Source organism: Phoca vitulina, unplaced genomic scaffold, assembly GCF_004348235.1.
Source record: "Phoca vitulina isolate PV1807 unplaced genomic scaffold, GSC_HSeal_1.0 scaffold55, whole genome shotgun sequence".
NCBI classification, from domain to species: Eukaryota; Metazoa; Chordata; class Mammalia; order Carnivora; family Phocidae; genus Phoca; species Phoca vitulina.
In genome coordinates, this window is record NW_022589758.1 from 3,116,690 (window position 1) to 3,138,140 (window position 21,451).

A 21,451-nucleotide genomic window follows, 5' to 3' on the forward strand; every position below is an offset into this window, starting at 1 on the left:
AGCAACCAGAATATTTTTACATTTAATTCCTAATGGCCAGTATAAAGTTAGGTTTTATTTGCTAAAGGCTTGAAGAACATTCTAAACCAAAGTACGTTCATCGTGATTCTTTCGTGTGTGTGTGTGTGTGTGTGGGGGGGGGTAAAATATGCATAACATAAAGTTTACCATTTTAACCCTTTTCGGGCGTTCAGTGGCATTAATTACATCAATTACATTAACAGTATTGTGCAAACAACACAATCATCCATTTCCAGAACTTTTTCATCTTCCCAAACTGAAACTCTACTCCATTCCCCCTTGCCCTGAGCCCCTGGCAACTATTATTCTATTTTCTCTATGTATTTGACTGTTGTTGGTACTTCTATAAATGGAATCATACAGTGTTTGTCTTTTTGTGTCTGGCTTTTTTCACTTAACATATATATTTTTTTAAGTTTATTTTTTTTAAAGACTTTTGAAGATGTATTTTTTTTTAAGATTTTATTTATTTTAGAGCATGAGCAGGGTTGGAAGCGGGGAGGAGCAGAGGGAGAGGAACAATCAGACTCCCCGCTAAGCAGAACACCCCACCACCCCCCACCCCCCGCAACACAGGGCTCCAGCCCTGAGATCACTGCTCAAGCCGAAATCCAGAGCTGGGCATTCAACTGAGCCATCCAAGTGCCCTTTTTTAAAGTTTATTTAAGTAATCTCTACACCCAGCATGGGGCTCAAACTCATGGTCCTGAGATCAAGAGAAGCATGCCCTTCCGACTGAGCTAGCCAGGAACCCCCACTTAAACATATTTTCAGGGTTCATCCATGTTTTAGCATGTGTCAAAATTTTACTTTTTAAGGCTGAATAATTTTTTTTTTTTTTGATTTTTTTTTTTTTTTTTTTAATTTATTTGAGAGAGAATGAGAGAGAGCAAGCACATGAGGGGGGGAGGGTCAGAGGGAGAAGCAGACTCCCTGCCGAGCAGGGAGCCCGATGCGGGACTCGATCCAGGGACTCCAGGATCATGACCTGAGCCGAAGGCAGTAGCTTAACCAACTGAGCCACCCAGGCGCCCTGAATAATTATTTTAATGTATGTATTACATACCATATTTTGTTTATCTGTCAGTGAACACTTGGGTATTCATGAATCATGAATTTTTTTTTTAAGGATTTTATTTATTTGAGAGAGCACAAGCAAGGGGAGCAGCAGAGGGAGGGGGAGAAACAGGCTCTCCGCTGAGCAGGTTCCATCCCAGGACCCTGGAATTATGACTTGAGCTGAAGGCAGATGCTCAACCGGCTGAGCCACCCAGGCGCCCCACATCATGATTCTTTTTTTTTTTTTTAAGATTTTTTATTTATTTATTTGACAGAGGGAACATAAGCCGGGGGAGTGGGAGAGGGAGAAGCAGGCTTCCTGCTGAGCAGGGAGCCCGATGCGGGGCTTGATCCCAGGACCCTGGGATCATGACCTGAGCCGAAGGCAGAGGCTTAACGACTGAGCCACCCAGGCGCTCCCCACATCATGATTCTTAACTTCAAATATGATTCTTTAGGACATCCCCCATAGAAGCATTACCTCCATACCAAGCTCAATAAATGTAGGTCTCAAAAAATGGACTTTTTCTCTCTTACTTCCTACTTTGCTCCTTAGTTTATCTATGTAATGGAGTGACATTCTTACTATCTTAGAATTGTAAGGCTAGACTAAATAATGTATTTAAAAAGCTTAGCACATAGCAGTTAGTAGATGTTAGGTGTTTTCCTTCCTCCCTTTACTCAGAGTTTAGCCTTATGTATACTATGTTAACCCTCTTTTGTAAATTCCATGTATCTCAAACACTAGGCTGGTTTTTTTCCCAATTTATTTAAATTGAGGGAAAAATGGTAATATCACATTATATTAGTTTTAGATGTACAGTATTATAATCAGTATTTGTATACACTACAAAGTGATCGCTACAATAAGTCTATTTACCATCCATCACCATGTGATTGACCTCCTTTACCCTTTAGTCCACCTCCAACCCCCTTCCTCTCTAATAACCACCTATCTATCCCCTGTATCTGTGAGTTTTGTTTTTTAGATTCCACATATAATTGAAATCATACAATATTTGTCTTTCTCTGTGTGATTTATTTTGCTTAGCGTGATACCCTCTAGGTCCATCACTGTTGTTGCAAATGGCAAGATTTTGTTCTTTTTTATGGCTGAGTAATACTCCACTGTGTATATATACAGGATCTTCCTTATCCATTCATCTGCTGATGGATACTTAGATTGTTTCTCTATCTTGGCTATTGTAAATAATGCTGCAGTGAACATAGGGATGCATATATCTTTTCAAATTTGTATTTTCATTTTCTTCAGATAAATACCCCGAAGTGAAATAGCTGGATCATGTTGTAGTTCTATTTTTAATTTTTTGAGGAACTTCCATACTGCCCTATTGTAGCATCATAGTAGCTGCACCAATTTACATTCCCACTGTACACAAGGGTTCCCTTTTTTCTGTAAACTCTCCAACACTTATTTCTTGTCCTTTTTTTTTTTTTAAGATTTTATTTATTTGACAGAGAGAGATACAGCGAGAGAGGGAACACAAGCAGGGGGAGTGGAAGAGGGTGAAGCAGGCTTCCCGCCAAGCAGGGAGCCCAATGTGGGGCCCGATCCCAGTACCCTGGGATCATGACCTGAGCCCAAGGCAGACGCTTAACTGACTGAGCCACCCAGGCGTCCCTGCCCATTTTTTTTTTTTTTTTAAGATTTATTTATTTGAGAGAGAGCTCACACTCTCGTGCCAGGGTGGGGGCCGATGGAGGGGGGAAAGAATTTTCTTTTTAGATTTTATTTATTTGAGAGAGAGAGAGAGAGAGAGCATGTGTGCATGAGCTGGGGGGGAGGGGCAGAGGGAGAGGGAGAAGCAGGCTCCCCACTGGACAGGGAGCCCGATGCAGGGCTGGATCCCAGGGCCCTGGGATCATGACCTGAGCTGAAGGCAGACACTCAACCGACTGAGCCACCCAGGTGCCCCTGTGCAGAAGCTTTTTAGTTTGATATAGCCCCATTTGTTTATTTTTGCTTCTGTTGCCATTGCCTAAATTTAGAGTCAGAACAAAAACTGTGTCACCAAAAGCTGTGTCAAGGGCCTTATCACCTTTGTTTTCTTTAGGAGTTTTATGGTTTCACTTTCAATTCTAATCCATTCTGAGTTAAATTTTGTGTATAGTGTAAGAAAGTGGTCCAGTTTCATTCTTTTGCATATGGCTGTTCAGTTTTCCCAGCACCATTTGTTGAAGACTGTCTTTTCCCCGTTGTATATTTTACCTCCTTTGTGATAGATTAATTGACCATATATGCATGGGTTTATTTCTAGGCTCTCTTAACTCTGTTCCTTTGATCTATCTGTTTTAGGCCAGTGCCATACCATTTTGATTACTAGAGCTTTGGAGTATAGTTGGAAATCAGGGCGTGTGATACCTCCAGCTTTGCTCAAGATTGCTCTGGTTATTTTGGGGTTTTTGTAATTCCATACAAATTTTAGGATTATTTGTTCTAGTTCTGTGAAAAATGCCATTGGAATTTTGATAGGGATTGCATTGAATTTGTAGATTGCTTTGAGTAGTATGGACATTTTAGCAATGTTAATTATTCTAATCCATGAGTTTATCCCCATCTGTGAGCACAGAATATCTTTCCATTTATTTGTGTCTTCTTCAGTGTCTTTCAGCTGTGTTTTATAGTTTTCAGCGTACGTGTTTCTCACCCCAGTTAAATTTATTCCTAGGTATTTTTTCTTTTTCTTTTTTTTTTTTTTCCAAGCCTTCTGATTTTTTTTATTACTCAAAAAAGCATTTTTTTATTTAGCTTTCTGACTCTGTGCTTGGGCCTTCAACGCTTTCACAACGATTTTCTGCTCCTCGATAAGGAAAGCACGCTTGATCCTGTCACGAACACACTTAGCACACATGGAACCACCATAGGCCCTGCTGACGTGTTTTTTCGTTTTGGACAACCTCATAAGGACTTTAGGTCTTACAGCACGAACTCCTCGAAGTCGGCCTGGGCACACGCCACTTGCAGATTTTGGTGCTTTCCCAACCCTCTTGGTATAAAGGTAAACAATTCTATTACCAGGGGTTTGGGACAGCCTAGTTTTGTTAGAGGCTGTATTATAGGACAGCCTACAACGGTAGGTCAAACGCTGGACCATTCTGAATGCCTATGGACGCTGTCCCCGGAAGAGGACAGTATTTTTTCTTTTTGATGCCATCATAGGTGGGATTGTTTTCTTAATTTCTCTTTCTGATGGTTCATTATTAGTGTATAGAAATGCAAATTATTTCTGTATATTGGTTTTGTATCCTGCAACTTCAGTGAATTTATTTATTCTAAGAGTTTTTTGGTAGAGTCTTTAGGGTTTTCTATGTATAGAATTATGTCATCTGTAAATACTGACGGTTTTGGATGCCTATTTTTTTTTTTAAGATTTTATTTATTTATATGAGAGAGAATGAGGTAGAGAGAGCATGAGAGGGGGGAGGGTCAGAGGGAGAAGCAGACTCCCTGCTGAGCAGGGAGCCCGATGCGGGACTTGATCCCGGGACTCCAGGATCATGACCTGAGCCGAAGGCAGTCGCTTAACCAACTGAGCCACCCAGGCGCCCCGTGGATGCCTATTCCTTAATTGGATGCCTATTCCTTAATTGGATGCCTGTTCCTTAATTGGATGCCTTTTATTTTCTTTTTCTTGCCTATTACTGTGGCTAGGATTTTCAATACTATGTCGAATAAACGTGGCAATGGTGGGCATTCTTGTCTTGTTCCTGTTAGAGGAGAAGCTTTCAGCTTTTCACTGTTGGGTATGATGTTTGCTGTGGGCTTGTCATGTATGGCCCTTATTATGCTGAGGTATGTTCTTTCTGCCTCCACTTTGTTGAGAGTTTATTTTATTTTTTAAAGATTTATTTATTTTAGAGAGTGAGAGAGAGAGAGCGCGTGTGTCAGCATGGGGTGGGGCAGAGGGAGAGGGAGGAATCTCAAGCAGACTCCCTGCTGAGTGGGGAGCCCAACTTGGTGCTCCATCTCAGGATCTGGACATCATGACCTGAGCTGAAATCCAGAGTGAGACGCTTAACCAACTGAGCCACCCAGGTGCTCCGAGAGTTTTTATTATAAAATGGATGTTGAATTTTGTCAAATGCTTTTTCTGCATCCATTGAGATGATCATGTGATTTTTATCCTTCATTTTGTTTATGTTGGTGTATCATATTGAATTGATTTGTGGTTATTGAACCATCCTTGAGTCACTGGAATAAATCCCACTTGATCATGGTGTATGAGCCTTTTAATGTAGTGTTGAATTTGACTTGTTAATATTTTATTTTTATTTATTATTTTTAAAGTTTTATTTAAGTAATCTCTACACCCAACGTGGGGCTTGAACTCACAACCCTGAGATCTAGAGTAGCATGCTTTTCTGACTGTGTCAGCCAGGTGCCCCTTGCTAATATTTTGAGGATTTTTGTATCTGTTTTCTTTGGGGAGATATTGATCATCTGATTCCACTTGTGAATAGTTATCCATGATTGAACTTTTTTTAAACTAGTAAAGTGATTTGGTAGATGTCCTAGCCATAGTTATAAATTGAGACCAAATTTAAGTGAGATATTTCAATTTTCAGAATTGTTTTAAGAAGGAAATAAATGAGAAGTGCTACAAAACCTCATGCTTAGTAGATCCTACTTCTATGATCCAGTAGAAGATATGAGTATAAAGATCTAGAGGTCTGGGGCGCCTGGGTGGCTCAGTCGTTAAGCGTCTGCCTTCGGCTCAGGTCATGATCCCAGGGTCCTGGGATCGAGTCCTGCATCGGGCTCCCTGCTCAGCAGGGAACCGGCTTCTCCCTCTGCCTCTCTCTCTCTCTCTCTGTCTCTCATGAATAAATAAAATCTTAAAAAAAAAAAAGATCTAGAGGTCTGTAGAGCAGGGTGAAGGGAAAAGGTGACATGAAATAGCAACTCCTGCAATCTTTAGACTCTAATCTTGGGGTGTAGTGGTAGAATAATGAACAAGTATAATACTGTGATATCACCCAAAATTAAAGAATAATCAACTTCAAAGGTTTTTTTTTAATGAAAGTAATAAATTCACATAATAAAATAAAATAGAACCAAAAAGTATAAAATGAAAAGTAAGTCTTATTCATTTCCAGCTTCTAGGCCCATCTGTCATCGTAAACAATTTTGAGGATATCCTCAGAAAAATTTTTACAATATATCAACTTAAATATGAATACATTTTTAAAAAAGATTTATTTATTTGACACAGAGAAAGAGAGAGTGCAAGCAGGGGGAGTGGCAGGCAGAGGGAGAGGGAGAAGCAGGCTCCTCGCTGAGCAGGGAGCCTGATGCGGGGCTCCATCCCAGGACCCCGGAATCATGACCTGAGCCGAAGGCAGACCCAGGCACCCCTATGAATACCTTTTTAATTTATACTGAGACGTTCATCCTGCATTACATGTTTGTATTTTTCTCTACTTAATTATACCTTGGAGATCTGTCCATATTGACTTGAATCTACATTATTCTTTTGAATAGCTGCAGTTTTACCTTGTATGGATGTGCATTATTTACTTAACCAGTTCCTTATTTGTAGATATTGAGGTGGTTTTGTATGGTAACAGTCAGTTTGGTAAATAGCCTTTGCCCTTGAGTGGTAATATCTTCAGAATAAACTAGCGGTGAAATTGCTGGGTGAAAGTGAATGTGTGACATTGGTAGATACTGCTAAATACCCCTACAAAACTTAATACTTTACCAGTTTAGACTCCCCAGGACTGTACTGAGGGACTTGTTTGCTCACAGTAAGGTTTGTTTTGTTCTTTTTAAATCAACCTTTTTACATCTGGTAGGTTAGAGATGACTTATGTTTTTATTTGTATTTCTTTTATTATGAATGAGGTTAAACATGTTCTGTAACTGTGATCTGCTTGTTAACAAACCCTTGCAAATGGGTCTCTGACTCATTTGAAGCCCGTACAAATATGGCCTTTTGAAGCTGGTCCAAATGGATCTTCCTCTCCTTTAAAAAAATATCTTCTGCACTTCTTGGTTAGTCCTTTCCCATGCCATGGTTATGAAGAAAATTTTACTTAGGACTTCTAGTTCTTTTTGGTTTTCATTTTCTGTTTTTCAGTCCTGGTTCATCTGGAGGGATGCTACAGGGTATCACTCTTTTTCTCCCGTATGGTTTGGGAGATATCTGAAATCATTTATTTCCTTTACCAATTTGAAATGACACCATTTTTAATATAGTGAATTCCCATATATGGGTCTGCATGGTCTGTTTTGGAAGAGAGTGCTATATAATTAGGAAGTCTCTGACAAGTATTTCATGCTTGAAATAAAAATACGGTTTCATCTGTGGGAGTTTATATTTTGAGATATTAAGTGTTTATTGTCGTAAAGAATATTGGGGGGAGCACCTGGGCAGCACAGTCGGTTTAAGCATCCAATTCATGGTTTCAGCTCGGGTCATGATCTCAGGATCGTGAGATCAGTGTGGAGGCTGCGTAAGACTCTCTCCCTCTCCTTCTACCCCTCCCCATCCCCCAGAAAAGAATATAGACATTGTAGAAATGTACTCCAGAATCTAATTATATTCTAGTGCATAGTAATATATCATTTTATCTGTTAAGAATTAAAACCCTTTAATTTCATTTCACTCCTTTTTTCTAACACAGTGAAACAGACTATTTAAGGAGGCATCAAGTTATGTAATATATATTTTAAAGGCTTTGATCCAAAATGGTTAAAACAGAATTTTGAGATGAATGATTGATGCAGTGTTAACTGTGTGGAAAAGTTTGCTATCCAGAATAATTCTTTGAAAGACTAAAATAGCTTTAGTATATAAACTATTTTAAATGATTTATATAAAGCTAAAGTCACTTTTCTGATTTAAAAAGTACATGAAGCCCCCACCAAGTACATGAAATCCCCACCAACTCCATCCACCTATTTAAAAAAATTAAAAAGCACATGAAAATGTAAATGTTATAATAAGTTTGTAAAATTTGTATTTGGAAATATAAAAGCTTCTCAAAATACTGGATACATTTAGGAGGGAGGTTCATATTTTAAAAATCAACTAAGGCTGATAGCTGATGTCTTGAGAGATACAGAGTATTTTTGGTATCTTTCAGTCTTTCCTCAGGCGGTTCTTCCTTCACAGGCCCCCACTGGGCCTGGCAAGTATACACTCTTGTCTTCATATTCCTGCTTGGTAGTTGACAACTCTTAGGGCAAGTTATTAGAAACATACGGTTGAAGGGATTTTTAGAGATAATTCAGTTTATCCTAAGACACAAAAAAGTAGGGGTGCCTGGGTGGCTCAGTTGGTTAAGCACCGGACTCTTGATCTCTGCTCATGTTTTGATCTCAGGGTCGAGAGTTCAAGCCCCAAGTTGAGCCAAAAAACTAAAACAACCTCAATACCTTAAAAAATCACTTAAATTATTTAAAGATATCCCTACCCCCAAATTAGTTCTATCTCACCTCCCTAAATTCCAGAGTTAATCACTGCTAAAAACTTAAAGCTCTTTCCCAATGTTTTCCCAATTTCATCTTTGTATATCTAGCATGCTTTATATTTTTAGACATCGTTTAATTTCTTAGGTTTATTTTGTAACCGCATGAGAGATCTGTTTGACCTTTCATTTTTCAAGGCTAATGTATGAAATGTGAGGGGAGTTGTATAATGAAGAAAACCTAGGCTCTTGAGTTTGACAGACCTGCTTTTGAATTTTGTGAGTTCCTTTTATTTAATATGATCGTGGGCAAGTTACTTCAACTCACTAAGTTTCATTTTCCTTATCTGGGAACAATAAGACCCACCTCTCAGAGGGGAAGGGTAAATGGGGTAATAAAGGGACCTGCAGGTTCTGAAGGTTCTCTTTACCTACTTGATAAAATTTTCCAAGACTCTTTGGGAACCCAAGGCAAGCTACGGCTGTCTCCTCAGGAAAATGCGTAAATGTGCGCAGTCTTTCCCACTTGCTTCCTCTCAAGGGCCACCCTAGTCTTCAGTGGCAAGGATTGAGTGATTTCTGCTTTTAACACATGCCTGGCACTGGTTGAAGACATTTGATCTCATTTAAGCAGATGGTAGTTGAAATAATTAGGAAGTGAATGTGGGTGTTGGCTTTTTTGTTTTTTTATTTAGACGAGTGTTAGTAAAAGAACAGTCGTTACTAGAAACTTTTAACCCCTTTAAACAAAATAAGCCAAAGAAATATGGTTCTTTAGCTTCAATAATATTTGAAAGAGCATAACTGAAAGTTTTAAACTTTAAAATTGTTGAGTAGACGGGAAAGAAACTTATTTAAATACTTTTTTCTTCAGGTTTTTAAATCCTATGCGATCTGTTTCAAATGTGTGGATGGAAAAGCTATTAAAAGTAGTAGATGAATACAGTGTATTCATGTTTGCAAACATTTCTATAATAGCTATTTGCTCCTACAATTAATGGTTGGTGAACTGGTGGCTATCCATTTTGAAGGCATCTCTTCTTCACTTAAGGAATCATCTTAGCTCCAAGTATTTGGACAATGGGAGGAAGGTTGAGAAATGTATCGTTTGACAGGAGGGGAGTGGCTGGGGTGGAGGATTGTTGGGGTTTAGGGCTCTAGTAAACACTGCTGTGGCCAAATGACCTGCTCTCTCTAGTATCTTTCAAGCTATAAGAGCTGTGTGTGCTGCTCATGACTATAGACTCATAAACAAAATGAAAATGTGATAGCTCGTTTTGTGGTTTTCAGGGAAAAGTTCGAATAGAAATTTATCTTGAAACCACTTATTGTTGGTTTCATTTTCATTTGAGATTGGAATTTCAATAAACACTTCCTCCTCATTTTTCCTAATGATAGGTACTATATTACTCTATTCATCTTGGTATTAAAAAAAAAAAAATGTTATGAAGGTAACTCATGGTCCCTAACTTAAAACAGGCATTCTGTGAAAGCTTGGTGTCCCCTTCCTTCCCTGCCACCTCCAGTTTCTCTCCATTAGTGTATTTCTTTGTATCTTTCCAGAGATTGTATATGATTCCCACTCATAAACTTATGCAACCCCCCCCCCACACACACACATCCAAATTATGGCATGCAGTACATAGTGTTGGGCATTTTTCTTTATTCCCCTTTCAACTTACCCTTACAGATCAGTAGTTCTACAACTACCTTATTTTTTAATAGGTGCTATCGTACTCCGTTGTATGGATATACCACAGTTGATCTATCCAGTCCATTATTTTGGTAGGGGGCTATGTAGTTTTAATTATTTATTTATTTTAATTGAAGTATAGTTCACATGCAATATTAGTGTCAGCTGTACTACATAGTGATTCAACATTTATGTACATTACAAAATGCTCACCACAGTTCGTCATCTCTCACCATACAAAGTTATTACCATACAGTTCATTATTAATGGACATTTAGGGTAGTTCTGATTTTTTTTCTTACTACAAATACTGCTACATAAATGTCATTATGTATATAATTTCACAGACGTACTGGTTTGTCCATAAAAGAAATTGATAAGAAAGGAATTTGGTGGGTTGAATCATTGTGGCATGATTTTTTTCCAACATTTTATTATGGAAGTTATTTTTTTAAAAAAGATTTATTTATTTATTTGAGAGAGAGAGAGGGGCAGCAAGAGAGGGAACACAAGCAGGGGGAGTGGGAGACGGAGAAGCAGACTTCCCCCAGAACAGGGAGCCCTACGTGGGGCTCAATCCCAGGACCCTGGGATCATGTCCCTAGTCGAAGGCAGACACTTAATGACTGAGACACCCAGGCGCCCCTATTATGGAAATTTTTAAACATAAAGTAAAGTTGAAAGAATTTGATACTAACATCCATATTGCCACCACCTAGATTCTACCATTGGTAGTTTACTATACCTTTTCATTTATCTACCCATCTGTTGGTCCTTTCACCAGTGAAGCCATGTTATATGTACATGCTGAGTTTTAACAAATGCATGCAGCTCTGTAACCCAAACCCTAATCAAGTCATAGAGCATTCCCATCACCCCAGAAGGTCCTTTGTGCCCCTTTCCACACACTCCCTGCCCTGAATTAGACTCCTTTTTTTTTTTTTTTTTTAAAGATTTTACTTATTTATTTGACAGAGATCACAAGTAGGCAGATGGGGCAGGCAGAGGGAGAGGGAGAAGCAGGCTCCCCGCCGAGCAAGGAGCCCAATGCGGGGCTCGATCCCAGGACACTGGGATCATGACCTGAGCAGAAGGCAGACGCTTAACTGAGTGAGCCACCTAGGTGCCCCTGAATTAGACTGCTTGGTGGTTAAACCAGTTTGTTCCCCAACCAGGAATGCTTGAGAGTACCCCCCCCCTTCCCACACTGGTCAAAGTTTTTGATGTGAAAATGGTATCTGATAGTTTTAAGTTGCACTGCTCTTGTTGTGAGTAAAGTTACAAGTGTTTACTAGCCACTTGTATTTTCTTTTCTGTGATTTCTTGCTTCATATTGTTTGCCCATTTTTGTTGGGTTATAGGTCTTAACATTTTTTATTTCATTTGAGTATCCATTTGTGTTAAAACAATAAATTAATTTTGGGGCTGCCTGGGTGGCTCAGTCGATTGAGCATCCTACTCTTGATTTCAGCTCGGGTCATGATCTTGGGGTCGTGGGTTGGAGCACTGTGTCTGGCTCTGTGCTGGGCATGGAGCTTGCTTGGGATTCTCTCTCTTCCTCTCCCTCTGCCACCCCACCCCCCCGGGGTGCACACTCACTCTCTCTCTCTCTCAAAAAAAAATTAAAAATAAAATTAAAAAATTTTTTTATCTTAAATGACTGTGTGTAGAAATTTTAATAAAATTGACATATGTTCTGTGATGCTTCCAGTGTTGTTATTAGTATGAGTAGTTTTTTTTTTTTTAAGATTTTATTTATTTATTTTGACAGAGAGAGGGAGAGGGAACACAAGCAGGGGGAGTGGGAGAGGGAGAAGCAGGCTTCCCGCTGAGCAGAGAGCCCAATGTGGGGCTCGATCCCAGGACCCTGGGATCATGACCTGAGCCGAAGGCAGACGCTTAACGACTGAGCCACCCAGGCGCCCCTAGTATGAGTAGTTTTTGAATTTTTTTTCAATTCCAAGAGTAATAAAAATTCACTGTAGTTAAACTAGAAGATACAGAGAAGGAAAAAGAAGTACCATCCGTAATTTTACTATTTAAAAATAAACATTATTGGGGTGCCTGGTTGGCTCAGTTGGTTAAGTGACTCTTGATTTCAGCTCAGGTCATGATCTCAGTCGTGAGATTGAGCCTTGCGTCAGGTTCCATACTGGGCATGAAGCCTGCTTAAGATTCTCTCTCTCCCTCTTCCCCTCCCCACTTTGTGCTCTCTCTCACTCTCTCTTAAAAAAAAAAAAAAAAATTCCCTCTCCCTCTATCCCTCCCCCTCTAATGTAGATGTATTTCCTCCCAACATTTTTTTTTAAGATTTTTAAGTAATCTCTACACCCAACATGGGGCTCAAACCAACAACCCTCAGATCAGGAGTTGCATGCTCTACCAGCTGAGCCAGCCAGGTACCCCTTCTCCCAACATTTTAATGGGTGTGTATATACATGCATAATGTACGTGTGTGTGTATAAAATATGTGGTACGTACTGTTTTGCAATTTGTTTTTATGCATATGGGGAGCATCTCTACCCATTATTAAATAGATGTCTGTTAGATGGCTGGGCCAGGACAAGGGTGTTTGTATAGTAGACAAAGGGTAGTCATGAAGCAGTATATCACTGTGGTTAAAAGAGTGGACTCAGAAACCAGACTGCCAGGGTTCAAATCTTTGTTCTGCTATTTACTAATTGTGACCTTTGGCATGATACTTGACTTTACCGTGTCAGTTTGCTCATCTGTAAGATGGAGATAATAATAATACCTATCTTGTGACATTATTGTGAGGATTAAGTTAGTTAATATAGGAAAGTGCTTACACTTGTGCCAGGATGTAGGATTTGCTGTATAAATCCTACCTGCTGCTGTTTATACAGGAGATTATACCCAAGAAAAGGCATCCACAATGGCTCTCAGAGAGAGCAGAGTAGGGAGTTGTATTGGCCATGTGATGTAGAGGTCTCTGCTTGAGGAGATGAGGGCTGAGAAATAATTTACCATTTAAAGTTGTTAGCCTGGGGCGCCTGGGGGGCTCAGTCGGTTAAGCGTCTGCCTTCGGCTCAGGTCATGATCCCAGGGTCCTGGAATCGAGTCCCGCATCAGGCTCCCTGCTGAGCAGGGAGCCTGCTTCTCCCTCTACCTCTGTCTCTCCCCCTGCTTGTGTTCCCTCTCCCTGTCTCTCTGTCAAAATAAATAAATAAAATCTTAAAAAAAAAAAAAAGTTGTTGGCCTAAGAATTTGCTTCATATCATGGCCCAGTGCAGAGCCTCAAGTAGGTTCTTGAACAAATAGTCCTTACAGTAGAAAAATTGGGGCCTGCTATTTCAAGAGTCCAGCTGGACCTGGGCTTATTCATAAACAAAGATTTTGTAGCGCCAAAGTTAGTCTTTCATTAGCAAGTGTGAAAAATACATCAAAATTAGTTGCACAGGAAAGAAGGGAAATGTAATACTGTATTGCTTCTAAAGATAAAGTAGCAGTAGTGGTATTTTCCTCTAACTTGTATAGTAATGTTTAGGTACTTTCCATGGCTTGTTTTCAGCAATCATTTTGGCCCCTTGTGTTCTCCATCAGTTGACAACTGAGTACCTTTTATGCATAAGCTTTTGCTGTCTAACTGGATATGCATACCAAATAAGTGATAATGTAATGTGTGTGACAGGATCTGAGAGGCCAAAGCGGAGTGTCTGGAAAGACAAAAAGAAGTAGTATTAACTAAAAATAGAGAACAGTGAAATAGAAGGACAGCATGAGATGTGATGGTTATTAACTCTACACATTAATTCCGTGTCCTTATTTATGCTCAGTGCTACCAGCTACTATTTTGAGTTAGGTAAACATTTTGACCTTTCTAGTCCTTCAATTTTTTCTGTCTGATAGTTGAAATTGACCTATATGCCTTTAATCTAAAGGCCAGAGTAACTTTTAATTAAATTTACGACATTTTGAAATAGGTGAATATATTGTGCCTTTTCTCCAAAATTGAGAGAACAGTGATAGAAGATACTTGCTAATCACATATCTGATAAGGGACTTGTATCTGGCATATATAAAGAACTCTTACAACTCAATAAGAAAATTACAAATAACCAGTTAAAAAAGGGGCAAAGGATCTGAATAAACATTTCTTCAGAGGAGGTATACAAATGGCCAAATAAGCACATGAAAAGATTCTCAACATCATTATTCATTAGATGAGATACCTTCACACTGTAGTGGCTGTTATCAAAAGGACAGACAATAACAAGTGTTGGTGAGAATGTATAAATACTGAAACCCTAACACACTGCTGGTGGGAATATAAAATGGTGCAGACACTTAGGAAAATAGTGTCACAGTTCCTCAAAAGGTTAAATGGAGTGACCATATGACCCAGCAGTTCCACTTCTAGGTATATAGCCTGCAGAAATGTAAACATATGTCTACATAAAGGCTTGTACATTAATGTTCATAACAGAATTATTCATAATAACCAATACTTGGAAATAATCCAATGTCTCATCAACTGATGAATGGATAAATAAAATATGGTATATCCAAATTGTGGAATATTATTTGGCAATAAAAAGAAATGAAGTAGTGATACATACTACACCATGGATGAACCTTGAAATCATGCTATGTGAAAGAAGCCAAACACAAAAGGCCACGTATTATCTGATTCTGTTTATGTGAACTGTTCAGAACAACCACATCTGTAGAGACACAGTACATTAGTTGCCTAGGGCTGGGAGTAATGGGAGGGTTTCTTTTTGAGGTGCTAAATGTATTCTAAGATTGATTGTATTGATGGTTGCACAGCCCTGTGAATAATACTAAAAACCAGTGGATCGCACACTTTAAATTGGTGAATTACATGTGAATTATATCTCAATAAAGGTTATGAGAAGCACTAATAGAACTGAAAAACGTGAAATTAACAAATTCCATCTCTCAGATACCTTTCTTATTAAAATTGATCCTAGGAGAGGCCTCAGGTTTTCCTTGGTGAAAATTACTCATTAATTAAATGATGGCTCCCCCGTCCTCCAACAAATTGCTTGCTCATGATATTTCTGGTGTGGCTTGACAAAGCATTTTCTGGTACGATGTGGATTTTATCATCATTACACTTCTGAGAAATTCTGTCATGTGTTAGAGATAGCAATCTTCCATTTTAATTATTTCTTAACAGACTTTCATCAGTATTTAAAACCAATGTTGTGGTTGTGTGAACCCATTCTTATACTAATGGTTTTCAGGGGATAGGTTTAAAAATTATTTTTTAAAAATTGGGGAAGGGGCGCCTGGGTAGCTCAGTTGATTAAACGTCTGCCTTCGGCTCATGATCTTGGGGTCCTGGAATCAAGCCGTGCGTCAGGCTCCCTGCTCAGTGGGGAGTCTCCTCCTCCCTCTGCCGCTCCTCCCCCAACTTGACCCCCCCCCAAATAAATAAAAATAAAATTTTTAAAAAATAATTTAAAAATTGGGAAAGATGATATTCACAGCACGTATTATTTTTCCTCTGTACTGCTTTTGTATAGAGGGTGGCTGTTAACGTTATCCATGTGCCCAACAGTAAATGGCAGTTCAGTATTTGAGAGAAAGTAGAGGTGGAACTAGTAGCTCTATGTCTAGTGTAGCAATAAATGGTCACTTTGCATTTAGTTTGAGATTAATATGTAGGTAGTATGTTATTTGGGCATATTCATGGCTTTAAGAAGTTTCTGCAGGAATGAAATTTAATGAAAGATGTTTGTTTTGAAGTTCTTGAAACTTCATCATGAATATTTTATAAATTTAATACCTATGGATTACACTTGAGTAATCTCATTCCACAGAATGCATTACATATGGGAGTGAGTTTTAAAAGTTTTTGGAAGGGCGCCTCGGTGGCTCAGTTGGTTAAGCGACTGCCTTCGGCTCAGGTCATGATCCTGGAGTCCCAGGATCGAGTCTGTATTGGGCTTCCTGCTCAGCAGGGGGTCTGCTTCTCCCTCTGACCCTCCCCTCTCATGCTTTCTCTCTCTTTCTCTCTCAAATAAATTTTAAAAATCTTAAAAAAATAAAAGTTTTTGAAAGAATTTAAGAGTCTTTTCAATATTTCTAAGTTTTTAGGCTTAGAGTGTAGCATCAAACAGTAACTCTGAAAATAGACAACCCATTTCCCCTTAATGCATTAATTTTTTTAAGAAATGAAAGTATTGCATGCACATTTATTTTTAAAGATTTTTATTTATTTATTGAGAGAGAGAGAGAATGATAGCATGAAAGGGAGGAGGGTCAGAGGGAGAAGCAGACTCCCTGCTGAGCAGGGAGCCTGATGTGGGACTCGATCCTGGGACTCCAGGATCATGACCCGAGCCGAAGGCAGTCGCTTAACCAACTGAGCCACCCAGGCGCCCCGCATGCACGTTATTTTAAAAGTATTACAAAAAGCAACACATTGCTAGCCTTCTATCCAGAGGAAAATATTGTTTTGTTTCTTCATAACTCTTGAATAATGTATAAATTGCAACTTTTAAAATAAACTTTTCTGAAATATGTTTTACTTCAATAAAGTACACGAATTGCAAATGTTTAGGCTTAATGAATTTTCATAAAGTGAACATCAATGTTACCCGATCTGGATCAAGAAGTAGAATATTACCAAGCACCCCAGAAGACCCTACCCCCAAAAGTAACCACTCTGTTGATTTCCAGCACAATTGATTAGCCTTGCCTGTTTTTGAACTTTATATATAAGTGGTTTCCTACAGTATGGATTCCTTGGCACCTTCCTCAGTGTTTGGTCTATGAAACTCATCTGTGTCGCTGCATCTAGCAGTAGTTAGTTCTTGTTGCTGGATGGTATGAGCATAGTACAATGTATCCCTTCTTCTGTTGATACAAATTTGGGTTGATTCCATTTTGGGGCAATTACAAATAGCCCTGCTTTCAACATTCTTGGCCTTTGGCTGCACATATGTACACACTTGGGGAAAATCCTAGGAGTAGAATTAACTGGGTTGGAAGGTATCCGTATTGGTCAAAGCATTTTTCAAAGTGGTTATACCAGTTTGTCCTTCCATAAGCATAGTACCTGATTATCAACACTAGGCTGGAAAAGATAAGGACTTGTCATAATCTCCGCCTCCCCTGCTACATTGATACTTTAAATCATTTTTAGTTCTTCAGTTGGAAGTACTCTTACAACTTGAAATAATGAATCTCTGCTCTCCTATTAACTTTGGAAAGTAGTTTTTGTCCACTTGTGGTAAGAGAAAGATACTAGACACCTCTCCCCTCCAGTTGTATTATTCAGAAAGGGAAGAGGCCCTCTTTCATACAGAGAGGGAATGTATAGAATGTATAGAATTCAAATTTGTGCCACATTATGTTAAGGGGGGGGGAACCCATAAATGGGTTAACAATATAATAGAAGAGAGAGCAAGGTAAATTTTACTGATTTGAGAATAAAATACTAGAATAATGCCTTCACTCCCACGGCTACTATCTACATTTGTTAGGGCAGGGATAGTTGCTTAAAACGTTAACTTCTCAGTTTCCGTGGCTTAACGTGAGAGAAATTTATTTTTGTGCTCATCTAATAGTCCAGTGTGGGTGTTCTTTGTAAGAAGGGCAGCCTTCTTTTGTATGTACACGGGATTTAGGGGCCTAGACTGTTATTTATTTCATCCTGTGGCTGTGCCATCTCTCAGGGTCTAGGAGATGTCTGCATTCAGCCAGAATGGGGAAGAAATGGTGGGGAAAGAATGTATGCTTCTAACAATGAAAGTCCTGTTGAAAAAGGGACAGTCATTATTTTGTCTTATATTTCATTGGTGGGAACTTTACATGGGAGTTCCACTTAGATACAGGGGGCTGGGAAATGGAGTCCCAGGCTGAGCATTTGTCCAGCAGTGCCAGCTCCAGAGGATATTGGAGGAGCAAGGGTTTTTGCTGGATAGCTAGTGAGCCATCTCTGCTGTACCATCTCTTCAAGGATAGGAACAGAATAATTAATGTTCACTAATGGGATAATTTCATTTCTAAGATGCAGATTATTTTCAATTTTAGTATACGTGCTGCCAAAGCGAGCACGATGCTGATTATTTTAATGGTGAATTTTTATAGGGAAAAAAGTTTATTTTTTTTAAAGGAAGTTTGAGTACTTTCTCTTTTTTTTAAAGATTTTATTTTATTTATTTGAGAGAATGAGTTGAGTGCAAGAGAATGAGTTGAGTGCAAGAGAGAGCACAAGCTGGGGGAGAGGCAGAGGGAGAGGGAGAAGCAGGCTCCACCCTGAGCAGGGAGCCCTACTCGGGCTCAATCCCAGGACTCTGGGATCATGACCTGAGCCACCCAGGTGCCCCTTTTTAAAATTTTTTTTTAAAAGATTTTATTTATTTGAAACACAGGGAGAGAGAGAACACGAGTGGTGGGGAGAGGCAGAGGGAAAGGCAGAAGCAGACTCTCTGCTGAGCAAGGAGCCAGACATGGGGCTTGATCCCAGGACCCCGGGATCACGACCCTAGCTAAAGGCAGACACTTAACGGACTGAGCCACCCAGGCGCCCCTAGGGAAATAAGTTTAGATTTACACCTAAATGGCATTTCTCACTTCCTTTGGTACCACTTAGTTATGTGATTTTTTTTTAACTTTAATTTTCTTATACTTTACAGTTATGTCCCCCTCTCTGTGAAACTTAGAAATTACCATATTTAAATCAGTTTTACACATCACTAAGAAAGAAAAAAGTTATCAACCTATGGTGTATCATTGGATGTAAACATTGATTACATTTGACGTAACCCCTCTTTCCATATTCTTTTCCTCTTTCCCTCTAGTTTGTGATTGGCACAATGGAAGAAGCTGGAATGTGTGGGTTAGGGGTGAAGGCAGATATGTTACACAACTCTCAATCAAATGATATTCTTCAACATCAAGACTCAAATTGTGGTGGCACAAGTAACAAGCATTCATTGGAAGAAGATGAAGGCAGTGATTTTATTAGAAAGAACAGGAGTTTGATGAGCCCAGCATACTGCACACAAGAGTCAAGAGAGGAAATTCCTGGGCGAGAAGCTCGAATAGATCCGCCTGACGGTCAGCAGGATTCAGAATGCAGCAGGAACAAAGAGAAAACTTTAGGTAATAATCTGTGCTCAGTGGTTGGACATTTTCACATGATGCTCTTTTTACTTCTGTTTTCCGCAGCACAGGTGGTTATGAACGTTGCCAGTGTTGAGGTAGATGTTTAGCTAATACATCTCTTGTCTTCAGTGGGGTCAATGTGTGTATTTACTGCATTTTGTGCAGGAGACAGAGATAGCAGAGTAGGAAGTCATTTTCTCTAGGTAATTAGGAATAGGCTTTCTTGACAAAATTTGGGGCCAACTTGGCAAAGTAGTATTTGACTTACCTTGTTTGCATCTTTAATGTAGTTTGAAATTTACTGTGAAAACTATATTTATTTGCTTGTTTTATTTAAAATCTAGTCACAGCACTTTAGAGACAACATAATGTTATCTGTAGTTCAGAAAGTGGGTTAAGACTGGCTTTCAGGGGGCGCCTGGGTGGCTCAGTCATTAAGCGTCTGCCTTCGGCTCAGGTCATGATCCCAGGGTCCTGGGATCGAGTCCCGCATTGGGGCTCCCTGCTTGGTGGGAAGCCTGCTTCTCCTTCTCCCACTCCTCCTGCTTGTGTTCCCTCTCTTGCTGTGTCTCTCTGTCAAATAAATAAATAAAATCTTAAAAAAAAAAAAAGACTGGCTTTCAAGGGTATGTTTTTTTTTTCTCCTGCTGTGTTTTGAGATTTAGGACTAAGAAAGTAGTATGTTAAATCTTGTTATGAAATCTGAAATCCCCTTTTATTTTAGCCTTACTCATTGCCTCTAAATTTTTTCTTAATTTTATTTAATTATTTGACAGAGAGAGTGAGCACAAGCAGGGGGAGATGGAGAGGGAGAAGCAGGCCCCCTGCTTAGCAATGAGCTTGATGTGGGGCTCAATCCCAGGACCCTGGGATAATGACCCAAGCGAAAGCACACTCTTAACTGACTGAGCCACCCAGGTGCCCTGCCCCTAAATTTTTTATACTTAGTATACTAAGATTAACAGTGTTTGATTTGTATGGTTTTCTCTACAGAATTATCCTTATTAAATCTATTTTTCACTAACTTGGAAAGCCTAAAAATTCTTATAGAAATACAAGAAATAATTTTAATTCCCTACAAACTTATTTCTTCAAAATTAGCAGCCCCAATTATATGTGTAAAAGCAGATATGGAGTCTTAAGTAACACAAAATGGGGCGCCTCGCTGGCTCAGTTGGAGGAGCATGCGACTCTTAATCTCGGGGCTGTGTTTGAGCCCCATGTTAGGTGTAGAGATTACTTAATATTTTAAAAAAAGTTGCACATAATGTTGCCATGTGATACCTCTAGGTATGTAAACAGGAGGGTTGAAAGCACATGTCTGTGCCGAAATGGGTACATGAGTATTCATGGCAGCCTTTTTCATAGTAGCCAAAAAGTTGAAACAACAGTTATGCATCAACTGATGAATGGATAAACAAAATGTGTATTATATCTATACAATGAAATATTATTCAGCTATAAAAAGTAATGAAGTAGTGATAACATCCTACATGGGTGAACCTTGAAAACATGCTAAATGAAAGGAACCAGACACAAAAGGCCACGTAATAGGATTCTGTTTTATATGAAATGTTCAGAATTGGCAAGTCCATGGAGACAGAAGGTGATATAGTGGTTGCCAGGGTCCCGGTGGGGGAGCAAGAGGGAGGGACTGCTAAAGGATATGGGGTTTCTTTTTGGGGTGATGAAAATGTTCTGGAATTAGGCAATGGTGATTGTTGTACAACTTTGTGAATGTACTCAGTTGTACACTTCTAAGTTAAAAGGGTGAATTTTATGGTATGTGAATTGTGTCTCAAAAAAAAAAAAACCAGATGGAATATGGGTTTTAAAATCTTGATTAAAAATTGCAGGTTACATTATGGTTACTTCTAATCATATTTAATAATTATGTTTAGTCCTCTCTTTTAAAATTCTTACTGACCTTGGGCTTTGAGAGGTTTTGTTACTGAAATATCGTGTGGATAGGAAGGTGTTCTATTTTGAAGTCAGCCTGCATTTTTTCTTCATAGCAGTCTGTATACCACATACCAAAGTCCTTTTAATATATGTTTTTAAATGAAATATCCTACGTATAAGAGTAAACATTTTAAAAAATACAAATGGTTCCTTAAGAAGTAAAATATTATCACTTAT

General features: G+C 39.1%; 2 protein-coding genes across 3 annotated transcripts in view; one reads left to right on the forward strand and one right to left on the reverse strand.

Moving 5' to 3' along the window:
• Nucleotides 1-21,451, forward strand: part of TXLNG (taxilin gamma) — a 64,583-nt gene that overhangs the window by 12,241 nt on the left and 30,891 nt on the right. For both annotated transcript variants that reach the window (XM_032389598.1, XM_032389597.1), the window contains exon 2: nucleotides 19,006-19,309. In XM_032389598.1, the coding sequence (XP_032245489.1) occupies nucleotides 19,006-19,309 (304 nt within the window). The remainder of the gene's footprint in view (nucleotides 1-19,005; nucleotides 19,310-21,451) is intronic.
• Nucleotides 3,843-4,196, reverse strand: LOC116622866 (60S ribosomal protein L34-like). Its single transcript, XM_032389599.1, has one exon. It carries the CDS (start codon nucleotides 4,194-4,196, stop codon nucleotides 3,843-3,845), a length of 354 nt encoding a protein of 117 aa, XP_032245490.1.